At 37.0% G+C, this 13,753-nt stretch overlaps 1 protein-coding gene across 1 annotated transcript in view; it reads right to left on the bottom strand.

The window, feature by feature from the left end:
- LOC150091190 (integrin alpha-9-like) overlaps positions 1-13,753 on the bottom strand; it is a 570,795-nt gene that overhangs the window by 242,519 nt on the left and 314,523 nt on the right. Inside the window, exon 19 of the mRNA XM_090382714.1 lies at positions 3,318-3,540. Coding sequence (XP_090238840.1) covers positions 3,318-3,540 — 223 coding nt within the window. The remainder of the gene's footprint in view (positions 1-3,317; positions 3,541-13,753) is intronic.

The following is a 13,753-nucleotide window of genomic DNA, read 5'->3' as shown; positions in this document are numbered from 1 at the left end:
AGTTAGCTAGATGATGTTGTAATAATTGAGAGTAAAGTGGAGGAGAAATTGTTGAAGATAAATACAAGAAAGGCACTGGGGTGGATGGGATCTATCCAGTTATATTAAAGGAGGCAGCAAAGGAAGTAAGCAATCCGTTAGCCATAATTATGAGAGCTTCCTTGGACTCAGGGGAGGTACCCACAAACTGGAGATGTGCAAATGTAACCCCAATTCACAAAGGAGGATCAAAGGCTGACATAAGTAATTATAGACCTGTGAGTTTAACTTCTGTTCCAGGAAAATTAATGGAAACACTGGTTAGAGAAGCACTGCAGGATAATCTTGACAGTAATTCAGCTATAGCTCAGACACAGCATGGTTTTGTTAAGGTAAGGTCTTGTCTGACCAATTTGATTGGTTACTATGGTGTAGTCACAAAAGAATTGGATGCAGGGAATAACTTTGATATTATATATTTGGATCTTAGAAAGGCTTTTGATACTGTTGCACATGGAAGACTGCTGCACAAATTGGAACAGTGTGGCATTGGTGTCAAATTGTTGATATGGATAAAGGGGTAGTTGAGTGGCAGAAGATAGAGAGTGGTAATTAATGGACACTGCTCATCGTGGACTAATGTTATTAGTGGAGTCCCTCAGGGTTCAGTGTTGGGTCCATTGTTGTTTTCTGTATTTATAAATAATATTGATGATGGTATATCAAGCTTAATGTCCAAGTTTGCAGATGATACAAAGGTTGGCAGGGTTGTTAAGGACGCTACTGATGATATGCTGCTACAACAGGATCTATAAAGGTTGAGCAGATGGGCTGAGATGTGGCAAATGAAGTTTAACATTGACAAATGTAAAATACTACATATGGGAAACAGCAACCCCAGAGCAACGTATGAACTCTGTGATACTTCACTAACAGTGGTAGAGAATGAGAAGGACCTGGGGGTAATTGTGCAGGCAGATATGAAGTTCTCTGAGCAGTGCAGACGGGCTGCTAGAGTAGCTCATTTTGTCTTATCAATGATATACAGGAATTTTTCTAGCAGGGATAGGGAGGTGATTATTCCCTTGTATAAGGCAATGGTCAGGCCGCACCTTGAGTACTGTATACAGGTCTGGAGGCGTCATTTCAAGAAGGATGTAGAGCTGCTGGAACAAGTAAAGAGAAGGGCAACAGGGTTAGTGAACGGAACAAAAAGTTGCTCTTACGAAGAAAGGCTATACGTTATAATATAAGCGAACCGCGTTATAATGCGGGCCTGCTGTATTTATAATCAATATCTATAATATGTCTCAAAGGATGCTGGCAATTTTCTTGACATTGTCCTCACTATTCAAAATGTGGACTAAATCTGCTTCTGACTGCAAAAGCAGATGAATCCTTAAGCACGCGTGTGTGCATGCATGCAATAATTTTTTGTTGATTCTTTCTCTGAGAGCTTCCTTGGACTTAGGGAAGGTCCCCACGGACTGGAGGTGTGCAAATGTATCACCAATTCACAAAGGGATTCAAAAGGTGACACAAGTAACTATAGACTTGTTAGTTTAACTTGTGTTCCACGGAAAATAATGGAATCACTGGTTAAAGAAGCATTGCAGGATCATCTAAACAAGACTGCAGTAATAGTTAAGACACAACATGGGTTTGTTAAAGGGAGGTTTTGTCTGACCAATCTCAGTGGATACTATGATATGGTCAAAAAGGAACTGAATGCCAAAAATAATTTGATATCATATACTTGGATTTCAGGAAAGTTTTTGATACTGTTGAACATAGAAGACTGCTGTACAAATTGTAGAGATATGGCATTAAGGGTAAGTTGCTACAGTGGATAAAGGGATGGCTGAGTGGGAGACGACAGAGAGTGGTAATCAATGGACACTGCTCTACGTGGTGTAATGTTATTAGTGGAGTCCCCAAGGGTTCGGAGCTGGGCCCACTGTTGTTTTGTGTATTTATTAATAATATCGAATATCAGGCTTAATGTCCAAGTTTGCAGATGATACAAAGGTTGGCAGCATTGTTAATGACATTAAAGACAGTATGCTACTCCAACTGGATCTAGATAAGTTCGGCAAATGGGCTCAGAAGTGGCAACTGAAGTTTAACATTGACAAATGTAAAATACTGCATATGGGTAGCAATAACCAAAGAGAAATGTACCAACTGTGTGGTACTACACTCAGGAAGGTGGAAAGTGAAAAAGACCTGGGGGTAATTGTGCAGTCAAATATGAAATTCGCTGAGAAGTGTAGACGGGCGGCCAGGGCAGGTCATGGGGTCTTGTCAACGATATATATAAGAATTTTGCCAGCAGGGACAGGGAGGTGATTATCCCGTTATACAAGGCAATGGTCAGGCCACACCTAGAGTACTGTGTACAGGTCTGGAGGCCTCATTTTAGGAAGGATGTAGAGTTGTTAGAACGAGTGCAAAGAAGGGCAACAATATTGGTGAGATGAACAAACCTCTTACCAAGAAAGGCTCAAGTTCTGCAATTTGCAGCTTCTGGAGATTAGGCACCAGCGAGGTGATCTGATTGAGGTGTATAAGGCCTTGAATAGGTTGAGTAAGCTGAATGCTGATGGGATTCTTCCTGTTGCTCAGATTAAGAACCTGAGGGGGCACAGATTCAAATTGAGGAAAGACAGTTGTAGAATAGATGTGTGGAAATTTGCCTTTAGCCAGCAGGTAACTGATTGGTGGAACAGACTTCCATTTTTTTTTTTTTTTGTGGAAGTTGATAGCCTAAATAAATTTAAGGCGAAGCTGGACAGGCATTTGGAGGTGTCAAATGGGAAGGGGTTTTTTTTTTTTTTTTTTTTGGTTTTTTTGGCTGATGCTGCATAAGCTTGCTTTATTGCATCGTATTCCTCTACTAATATTAATGCTAATGCTCTGTAGACATTACAAAACACCACATTTAGCTGACTACCATACAGTCCACAAACAGAATGAAAAGTAATTGGAGTTCATAATAAACTTAGATTAAAGTTGAAGTCCAAAATAAATGTAAAAGACTAAAAAAAAAACATTCATGTAAAGTAAATCAAATGGAAAAAGACTAAATAAAATCAAAACTGTAGATTTCATGTAATATAGAAAATAAACAACTAAAAGCTTACTACAAATTGTATTTACAAAACCAAGTAAAGCAAGCCAAGCCTCATACAGACAGCTCTTTTAGTTGTTTTTAAATGTGTACAGCAAGGATTATTGACATTTTTGGCATCTTAACATATATATATATATATATATATATATATATATATATATATCAAGATACTCGGTCTTTAGAAAGTAAATTACTTTCAACTAACAGTATGTTGTTTCTGTAGAGGATTACCAACACTACACAGAAGTGTGGCATTAGTCTCCCTGTTGCTACTTTCAATATCAGTACATCGTGCTTGACTGATGATCCTAACTTCAGATGGGAAAGTAATGTAAACATCTGCTGAATAAGCTGGATCCCCTCTGTTGTTCACATGCACCTCCAAAGTTATGCTAGTGTTTTGGCCATGAATAAGGAACTCCTGTGAACTACAAATATAAAAAATAAAATAAAATTAAATTAAAATAAAAATATAAAGCAAACTAATTTTTATTCACAGTAAAATACACCTAAATTCATTTGTGATAAACAAAAACTTGAATCATTCAAAAAAAGTGATGCTTTTCAACATCATATAACATATTTATATAAATATACATATATAAACTTTCATTAAAGAAAGAAAAACAATAAAATTTAAAATTTAGATGTAGTAGTATTTAGATGTACCATTTCCTCAGAGCAAATAAAGCCATCATCAGTGCAAAACTGACAATGCAATGATGATTCAAACTGAAAGATGAATAATTCAAGGCAGTAGATATAAATAAATTGAAACAAAAACAGCATTTCCACCAATCTGGTTGGATAGAGATAACAATTAGGAAATTGTTACCAACTAGATTCCAAAAAGAATTAGCTGGCAAGCAAATGCTTTATAGCTACTTTGGAATGTATGTTTCAAAGGATAGGGGAATGTTAGCATTAGCAAATGTGCAGGAAACAAAGCTTATACAGCATCAGTGAGAGAGAGAGAGAGAGAGAGAGAGAGAGAGAGAGAGAGAGAGAGAGAGAGAGAGAGAGAGAGAGAGAGAGAGAAAAAACAAAAAAAACATGACACATTCTATTTCTCCTATTCATTTCCTGAAATAGTTTGTCTAGTTCTTCCCTGAATTTATTTAAGTTATTAACTTCCACAACAGACGAAACTTTGTTCCAGCAATCAGCCACATGCTGACTAAAAGCAAAATTCCTCTCATTTATTCTGCAATCATGCTTCCTCAATTTCAATTTGTGCTCCCTTGTGTGTGTGCTCTGAGCAAGAGGAAGAATCACATCAGCATTGAGTTTGCTCAACCCAGTCTAAGCTTTAACACCTCAATCACATCACCTTGCGAGTGCCTAGTCCCCAGATTACCAAGAAAGGCTTCAGTACTGCAAATTGCAGAACTGAAGTTTTTCTTTGTAAGAGCACTGCACTATTCACCTCACCAATCTCATTGCTCTTCTCTGCACTCATTCCAGCAACTCCACATCCTTTCTAAAATGAGGTCTCCAGACATGTATGCAGTACTAAACATGTAACCCCAGTGTTCTCCCTAGAAAGTAAATTACTTTCAACTAACAGTATGTTGTTTCTGTAGAGGATTACCTATTGAATGGGCACACTGCCCAGTGAATTTAACTGACCGCCCAGCTAAAATTTAAGAAATCCTCGTGATACTGTACAGTACTGCTCACTGATCTTGATTAATATTAATTCGAACATACTAGGCGATTCAGGTCAATGCAACAGCAGCATATAATGTTAAATTACGCAATAATTTTTGCTCTGGATTGCTTAAGTCACATTTAAAAATAACAGAAAATTTTATAATATTGTGAAGTATTACACTTCCCCACCTGGCTACTTCATAATGCCACCAACTGGCTGGAAAAACTTTCTGGGGAAAACACTGAGCCTGACCATTGCACTATACAATGAGATGATCATCTCCTTATCCCTACTAGCAAAATTCCTGTATATCATTGACAAATCCCTGTGAGCGGTCTGGACAGCCTGTCTGCATTGCTCAGAGAACTTCATAACTTACTGCACAATTACCCCCCCCCCAAGTCTTTTCATTTGTTACTCCCAAGTTACTGCTACCCATATGCAGTAAATTATATTTATCAATGAGATAAACTTCAACTACCATATCTCAGCCTGTCTGCCTAACTTTTCAAGATCCTGTTGCAGTAGCATACTGTCATTACTATCATTAACCACACTGGAAACTTTTGTGTCATCTGCAATATTGGACAGTAAGCCTGATATGTCTTCATCAATACCATTGATAAATATAGAAAACACAAATATAGCCAACACCAAACCGTAGAGGACTCCACTAATAACATAAGTTCAAGAAGAGCAATGTCCATAGATTACCACTCTCTGTCTTTTTTCACACAACCAAATCTTTATCCATAACAGCATCTTACACTTGTGCAACAATATTAGTATCAAAAGCTTTCCTGAAATCCAAGTATATGACATCAGAATTATTTTCTGCATCCAGTTCCTTTGTAACCACATCATAGTATCCAATCAAACTGGTCAGACAAGACTTCTCCTTAACAAACCCATGCCATGTCTGAAGTATTACTGCAGTCTTGTCTAGATGATCCTGCAATGCTTCTTTAACCAGTGACTCCATTATTTTCCCCAGAACAGAAGTTAAACTCCATTATTTTCCCCAGAACAGAAGTTATCAGGTCTGTGATTACTCGTGTCACCCTTCGATCTCCCCCCCCTTTGTGAATGGGGGATTCATCTGCATATCTCCAGTCAGTGGGGACCTCTGCTGAATCCAAGGATGTTCTCATAATTATGACTAAGGGTTTGCTTATTTTCTTTGTTGCCGCCCTTAATATCATTGGATAGATCACATCCACCCCATGTGCCTTTCTTATGTTCAACTTCAACAATTTCTCTTCCACTTCCCTCTCAGTTATTACAAAATAATTTGGCTCCCTCTTAGAGTTTGATAAACTTCCAGTATCCCCTTCTCTAAAGGATTCCTCCTGTGTGAATGTAGATGCAAAATACTCATTCAGTTTGTTAGCTACCGGAGCAGGATCATCAGCAGTCAAACCACTGAAATCTAGTTGACAACTTGATTCTTCCTCTTCCTTCTAGTGTTATGTTTTTCTTAGCATGCTTTGCCAAAGATTTCTTGTAATCTGCCTTCATCTGCCTAACCTCCTTTGTGACTTCATTACAGACTAGCATCTGCAACCTTCTTTAATCTATTAATCTGTGTATCCCCCCCTCTCAAACTAGCAGCTTTGTTGCTCACCTAGCATTGCCTCAATAGCATCAGCAAATATTCTTGTACTCTTTCTCTTTTAAGTGTAATCAACTCAGAAAAAAACAGTCTCTCTCTCCTGTTAATAAGCAGACACTGCATTGAGAAAAATGCTATTCCATGAGCCTTGCACAGTCTTCTTTCCAGGGCCAAATTGACTGAAAAGGCTCTTTCAACATGTACTCCCTCCTATCATGTCTAGGCAGAAATGCAGACACAAATTTAATCCCAACTTGCAACTTATTCCCAACATTGCCCTGTTCTTGTTAAATAAGTCCTGAGATCTCCTACTCTTAATATCATGCCAATTTGTACAATAATATCACCTTTTGGGTACTTAAAAGATGATATCTACTTTAAAAAGTCATCTGCCCTTGCCTGTTGCAGACATATCCCGGTCCTATTCCACCTAACTATTTTCAACAATATATTTCCCATTTCTCTAACAAATGAGTCACTAACAATAACTCCGTCCTGTGCATGCTGCTTCAGGGACTCCTTGATTGAGAGCCAATCAAGCTGAGAGCTTGATTGGCCCTCATTTCAATTTCTTGAAGGACATCCACCCTATTCTTCAGGTTCAGAGAAATACCCAACAGAATGCTGAGTTTGCACTCTTTGCACTGAACAGACACACACACAAGACATTACCCCTTATTTTAATCATATCCTTTTCAAGATAAGTCTGCAAGGATTGCACAAGAAGTACATTTCATGAGCCTGTGATTCATAGAACTAGCCCTCAGTTCTCCTCTGGACTACCGCATTCCTGCTATTTTGACCGTTCCTTTGCTGCTCTAATCTGAGGCATGATTTCTCTTTAAATTTAATTTAATTTGAGAATACTACACTATGCTTGCTTAATTTTAATTCTTTAGTTTGTGGGGGGGGAACCATCACACTGTATCCCTACTGATAAAATTTTGTGTAAAAAGTGTTTTTCCTATACAATTTTATCCTAGAGGATTGTTTGTTATAATGGATCCACACCCTGGGACATGAAAAGGAACAGCGATGGACAGTTTGTTAAAGCTGATGACACTGAACCAGCTCTTTATAATATGTCATCTGATACTGAAACAGAATTCTATTTGGGTGATGTGGATTTTGTATCTTGTTCAAATGCATCTGTTGATAAAACCTCAACAACAGATGCCGGTGTTACTTCGAGTGATGATTCTTCACAGATGAAATCCCTTCCATTTACTAAAATGCAGTGCCTAATTATTCCAGTGCTCCAGAGTGGCTGCCATCAGAAGTGCCCCAAGGCACACAAAAAATACTCTCAAAAATATAAGCGGCAGAGAGCATGTTAAGAAGCATAGAGAATCTAAAGCAGTGACAGTCGATGTGGGGGCCAGTGCAATGATGAGTCAGTTTAGTGTGCACTAAGCACACTAAACTGACTCAACTAAGAAAACAAAACTGACAGTAGGATATTATAGACCTAAAACTGTAATGAGTATAATGAAAACTATAAATTATACAGACAAATAGAGTGAGCAAGTAAATCACAATTTTTTCTAATAACAGATTTTAACTTTTCAGATAATGAATGGAATTTGTGGATTGGTCACTGGCACAGTTGGAAGACTTTTCTGGATTTATTTAAAGACTGTTCTCTACACAAGCATGTTTACAGAAGCAATAAGAGGAAATAATATCCATGATCTGATTATCTACAGTGACTGTTCAAGCATTTAGAATACCAAAGTAAAGTAACCACCACTATGTGGCAATGATCATATCATATTTATGTGGGAGCTACTTAAAGATATAACTATTTTCAAAGGTAAAGAGAAGACATTTTGCTTTTGTAAAGGTGACTACAATAGTTTCGGGTGGTTTTTAAATTCCATTCAGTGGGGCCTACTGATGATATTATCAACAGCAAATTATAAGTGAAAAGAATTGAAATAGAAATAATTGTAGAAACTATTAGACTTTTTTTATATCAAATAAGGGATACTGTTCAAGGCATACACCTAATGGATGTCAAATGAATTGACGAGATTAGTAGCAGAGAATAAAAATATATGGGATGCATATAAATTATCAGAGGATACCTAAACTCACAGTCTGTATAAACTAGGTCTGCAATGAAATCACAGAGGAGGTAAGGCAAGCTAAGGCAGGCTATGAGAAAACTCTGGGAATTAGCATTAGTAAAGGCACATGATGCAAGAAAGCAAGCTTATATAACATCAGCCAAAAAAAAAAAAAAAAAACTTCTCATTTAACCCATCCACTCACTCCAAATGTTTGTATAGTTCTGCCTTGAATCTATTTAAGCTCTAAACTTCTACAATGACAGATGGAAGTTTGTTCCAGCAATCAACCACTCGCTGGCTAAAGGCAAACTTCTGCACATCTATCCTACAACTGACTTTCCTCAATTTGAATTTATGCCCTCTCAGGTGATTATTCTGAGCAAGAGGAAAAATCCCAGCAGCATTCAGCATGCTCAAACCATTCAAGGATTTATACACTTCAATCAAATCACCTCACAGGTGCCTAGTCTCCAGACACTGTAATTTGCAAAATTTAACCCTTTGTACCATTCACAAATCTTGTTGCCCTTCTCTGTACTCATTCCGGCAGCTCTATATCCTTCTTAAAATGAGGCCTCCAGACCTGTATACAGTACTCAAGGTGTGGCCTGACCATTGCCTTATACAAGGGAATAATCACCTCCTTATCCCTGCTAAAAAAAGTTCTGTATATCATTGACAAGACACCATGAGCTACTCTTGGAGACCATCTGCACCGCTCAGAAAACTTCATATCAGCCTACACAATTACCCCCAGGTCCTTTTCATTCTCTACCACTGTCAGTGTAGTACCAACCACACAGTTGATACATTACTCTGGGGTTACTGCTTCCCAAATAAAGTACAGGCAACCTCCGTATAACACGGTACTTCTACAATGCGGTTTTTCTCTAACACAATTGATAAATTGCGGCAATCCTCGCACAACATGGTACTTATGTAACATGGTTTTGCTCTAACACAGTTAGAGAATTTCGGCAAATCTCTCATAAGAGGGTATTTTTCATCTTTTTTGCAGGGAAAACTCTGTTATTATGTTGGATGTAATTTTTCAACATTTCCACTCTTTTTGAATCCCCCGCTGATGACTCACTAGTCAAAAAAGAATAAAAAAATTATTAAGAAATCCTGTATTTTATTTTGTTGAGAAATCCTCATGTTATGTTCTGTGTCATTAAATTTGTGGAGAAATCTAGATTTCAAAGTTTTATTACTATTGGATAGCACACCAAGCCTTCCAAAAGATTTAAGTCATCCAAACATTGAAGTTATGTTTCTACCACCACAGTTGTACTAGGTTAATACTGCTTCTTTCATTCAGCCATTAGATCAAGGCATTATATCCACCTTTAAAACTCATCACATCAGAAAATCACTAGAATGGATTTTGGAAAAAATTGATTCCGAATCTATTAAAGTAATGAAGGCATGGAAACATTTCTCAATTGTGGACTGTACCAGAATCATAGTTTTATTGTTCAGCTAAGTTAAATTCATGTGAAAAATGTATGGCCAGAGTCAGTTCATTCAAGAAATAGGGTCAAACTGGCAGAAAACGGAATCGGTGCAATAGTAGAACTTGCTACGTCGGTAGGAGGGGAAGGTTTTGATATGACTACTGAAGACCTTTCGTGCACAATAGCTTTAAATGTGGATGTGCCATAAAACTCCTAATAACCAACCAACCAACCAACCAACTGAAGCCCTCGTGGGTAGCGCAGTTGACAGAATCACCCTCCTAACCACACAGGGTGGAAAAGATATGAGTTCGAATCCTGTTGATGACTGTAGAAAATTTTATGGGTGTTTTCACAAAGGGCCTGAGTTAATCGGGCTTGAGTTAGGCAAAGGTAGCATGGTTTTTTCTCCGGTAAACTCAGGTTTTTCATCCAGCAAAACAGAAAGTTTACCTCAGGATACACAAATTATTGACCATCTATGCAGAGCAATATGACCTTAGTCGCTGATGCTCCTAAAAAAATAGAAAAAGATATGATTACTAAAGACATTCAAGAATTACTGGTAGAAAATTACTGGTAGATAAACTTCAACTACCATATCTCAGCCTGTCTGCCTAACTTTTCAAGATCCTGTTGCAGTAGCATACTGTCATTACTATCATTAACCACACTGGAAACTTTTGTGTCATCTGCAATATTGGACAGTAAGCCTGATATGTCTTCATCAATACCATTGATAAATATAGAAAACACAAATATAGCCAACACCAAACCGTAGAGGACTCCACTAATAACATAAGTTCAAGAAGAGCAATGTCCATAGATTACCACTCTCTGTCTTTTTTCACACAACCAAATCTTTATCCATAACAGCATCTTACACTTGTGCAACAATATTAGTATCAAAAGCTTTCCTGAAATCCAAGTATATGACATCAGAATTATTTTCTGCATCCAGTTCCTTTGTAACCACATCATAGTATCCAATCAAACTGGTCAGACAAGACTTCTCCTTAATAAACCCATGCCGTGTCTGAAGTATTACTGCAGTCTTGTCTAGATGATCCTGCAATGCTTCTTTAACCAGTGACTCCATTATTTTCCCCAGAACAGAAGTTAAACTCCATTATTTTCCCCAGAACAAAAGTTATCAGGTCTGTGATTACTCGTGTCACCCTTCGATCTCCCCCCCCCCTTTGTGAATGGGGGATTCATCTGCATATCTCCAGTCAGTGGGGACCTCTGCTGAATCCAAGGATGTTCTCATAATTATGACTAAGGGTTTGCTTATTTTCTTTGTTGCCGCCCTTAATATCATTGGATAGCTCACATCCACCCCATGTGCCTTTCTTATGTTCAACTTCAACAATTTCTCTTCCACTTCCCTCTCAGTTATTACAAAATAATTTGGCTCCCTCTTAGAGTTTGATAAACTTCCAGTATCCCCTTCTCTAAAGGATTCCTCCTGTGTGAATGTAGATGCAAAATACTCATTCAGTTTGTTAGCTACCGGAGCAGGATCATCAGCAGTCAAACCACTGAAATCTAGTTGACAACTTGATTCTTCCTCTTCCTTCTAGTGTCATGTTTTTCTTAGCATGCTTTGCCAAAGAATTCCCTGCACCTTGTTTTTCTGGCTGCTGCTCCTTCCACTTGAAGCAGTGCAAGAATCACTTTCACCTCTGCCAGTGGCTACTGTTAATCTATCAGTCCGTGTATCCACCCAAGCTAGGAGGTTTCAGACCCACCTAACACTGCTCGATAGCATCAGAAAATATTCTTGCACTCTTTCTATTTAAGTGTATCCCATCCGTGTAGAAGCTCTCCTGTTAACAAACACATACCAGGCTGAGAAAAATTCTACCCCTTGAGCCTTGCACAATCTCTCCAGGTCCAAACTGTCAACAAGGCTCTCATAATATACTACCTCCTATCGTGTCTCATTTAATTTGTTATATTGAACTTTCAAGTTCAATATAACAAATTCAATATAACGGGTTTTTTTTTTTTTTTTCAACATTGACCTGTACTTGTTAAATAATTCTGCCAGTCTCATACTCTTAATATCATTAGTGCCAATGTGTACAACAATATCACCTTTTGTGCCCTTAAAAGATGATATCTGCTCTACAACATCAGCAACCTTTGCCCCTGGCAGACATACGCTGGTCCTGTTCCACTTGCTTATATAAACACCAGAAGGAAAGGAATGAATCCTATTGGTCAGCTATATATTAATGGTTTAACTGTTGATGACCCTGTTGTTGACAAACTGAGTAGATATTTTGCAACTACATCAGACATAAGTTTGTAAAAGAATAAGAAAAGTTTTCCTCAATATGATAAGTAGAATACTTTCGTATGATACTCTCCAGAAATTAAAACGAATAAAACATTAATGCAAATTGATTACAGTAAAAAAAAAAAAAAAAAAATTTAATTGAGCACAAAAAAATAATTAAAAATTAATTTTAAAAATTCAACATAAATTTTAAAATATGATTTCCCTTCCTTCAAGAAGGGTTTAAAATATGAATTTGATATTTAAAATTAGTTTTTTAAAATTTACATTAAACCTTTTTTTAATTAATTTTTAATTTTGTTCAATTGATTTTTTAATTGTTTTCAATTTACTTATATTTTTTTTACTGTAATCATTTTGCATTAATGATTTATTTATTTGAATTTCTGGAGTGTATCATATTGAGGTAAACTTCTCTTATTTTTTTACAAATATTAAAAATCAACGTAGAACATATTGAGCATCATAGCTCTGGTTTATACTATCAAATTCAGACATAAGGAATTTTTTAGGATGAGGATGTCAAAAGTATATGAAATTAAAGGGAGCCAAATGAATTTATGATAACTGAGAGGAAAGTAGAAGAGAAATTATTGTAGCTAAATGTAAATATGGCACTCAGGGGAGATGCGATCTATCTAATTATTAAGCGAATCAGCAAAAGACATAAGCAAACTTCAACTGTAATAATGAGAGCATTCTTCAATTAAGAGGATCTATCTATGGACTGCAGATGTGCAAATATCTCTCCGGTTTACACAGGGGGGGGGGGGATCACAAAGGATGAAGTGAGTAATTACAGACCTTTAAGCATGATATCTGTTCCACAGAAAATAATGGAGTCACTGGTTAAAGAAGTAATACAGGATCATCTAGACAGGAATGAAGTTATACAGCAGTCAGAGAATGAGTCTTTAACAGGTATATCTTGTCTGACCAATCTGATTGAATATTATGCCACATTAACAAAGGAACTGGGTACAAAAAAATAATTTTGACACCATATACTTAGATTTCAGAAAAGCTTTTGAAACTATTCTACATAAAAAACAAAGTGTAGTAGTTTAGCATTAGGACAAGTTATTGATACAGATAAAGTGATGGATGAGTGGGAGAAGACAGAGTATTTATCAATGAGCACTGCGCTCTCTCCTTGAATTAATGTCCTTAGTGGAATCTCTCAGGCTGGGCACATTGTTGTTTCTAATATTTAAAGATGCAAAGCTGCAAAAAATTTGGATGGGAATGAAGAAAATGAATTTTCAATGACATTTGGCAGCATCATATCTTTATAACATGGTAATTAAGTTGACACCAATGTTACATAATTATCTTCTTTCCGTTTACCAAGAAATAGGATTGCGAGGTCGAGGGTTTCCTGTGCGGACGTGCCTTTCTGCCGCTCTTGGAATAGAGAAGTTTTTTCTGATTTATTTTCTGCTTTATTAGTTTTAATTGACATATTAACTTATTTCTAGAGTAGCTTTATATTCCTATTTACGGTACTTAAAGTTAAAATAACTTAGATAGAGATTTTGTAG

Source organism: Mastigoproctus giganteus, chromosome 1 (assembly GCF_048544385.1).
Source record: "Mastigoproctus giganteus isolate SK-2022 chromosome 1, ASM4854438v1, whole genome shotgun sequence".
Taxonomy (NCBI): Eukaryota; Metazoa; Arthropoda; class Arachnida; order Uropygi; family Thelyphonidae; genus Mastigoproctus; species Mastigoproctus giganteus.
The sequence above is the reverse complement of the archived record's forward strand: the minus strand, read 5'-3'. Positions and strand labels throughout refer to the sequence as shown.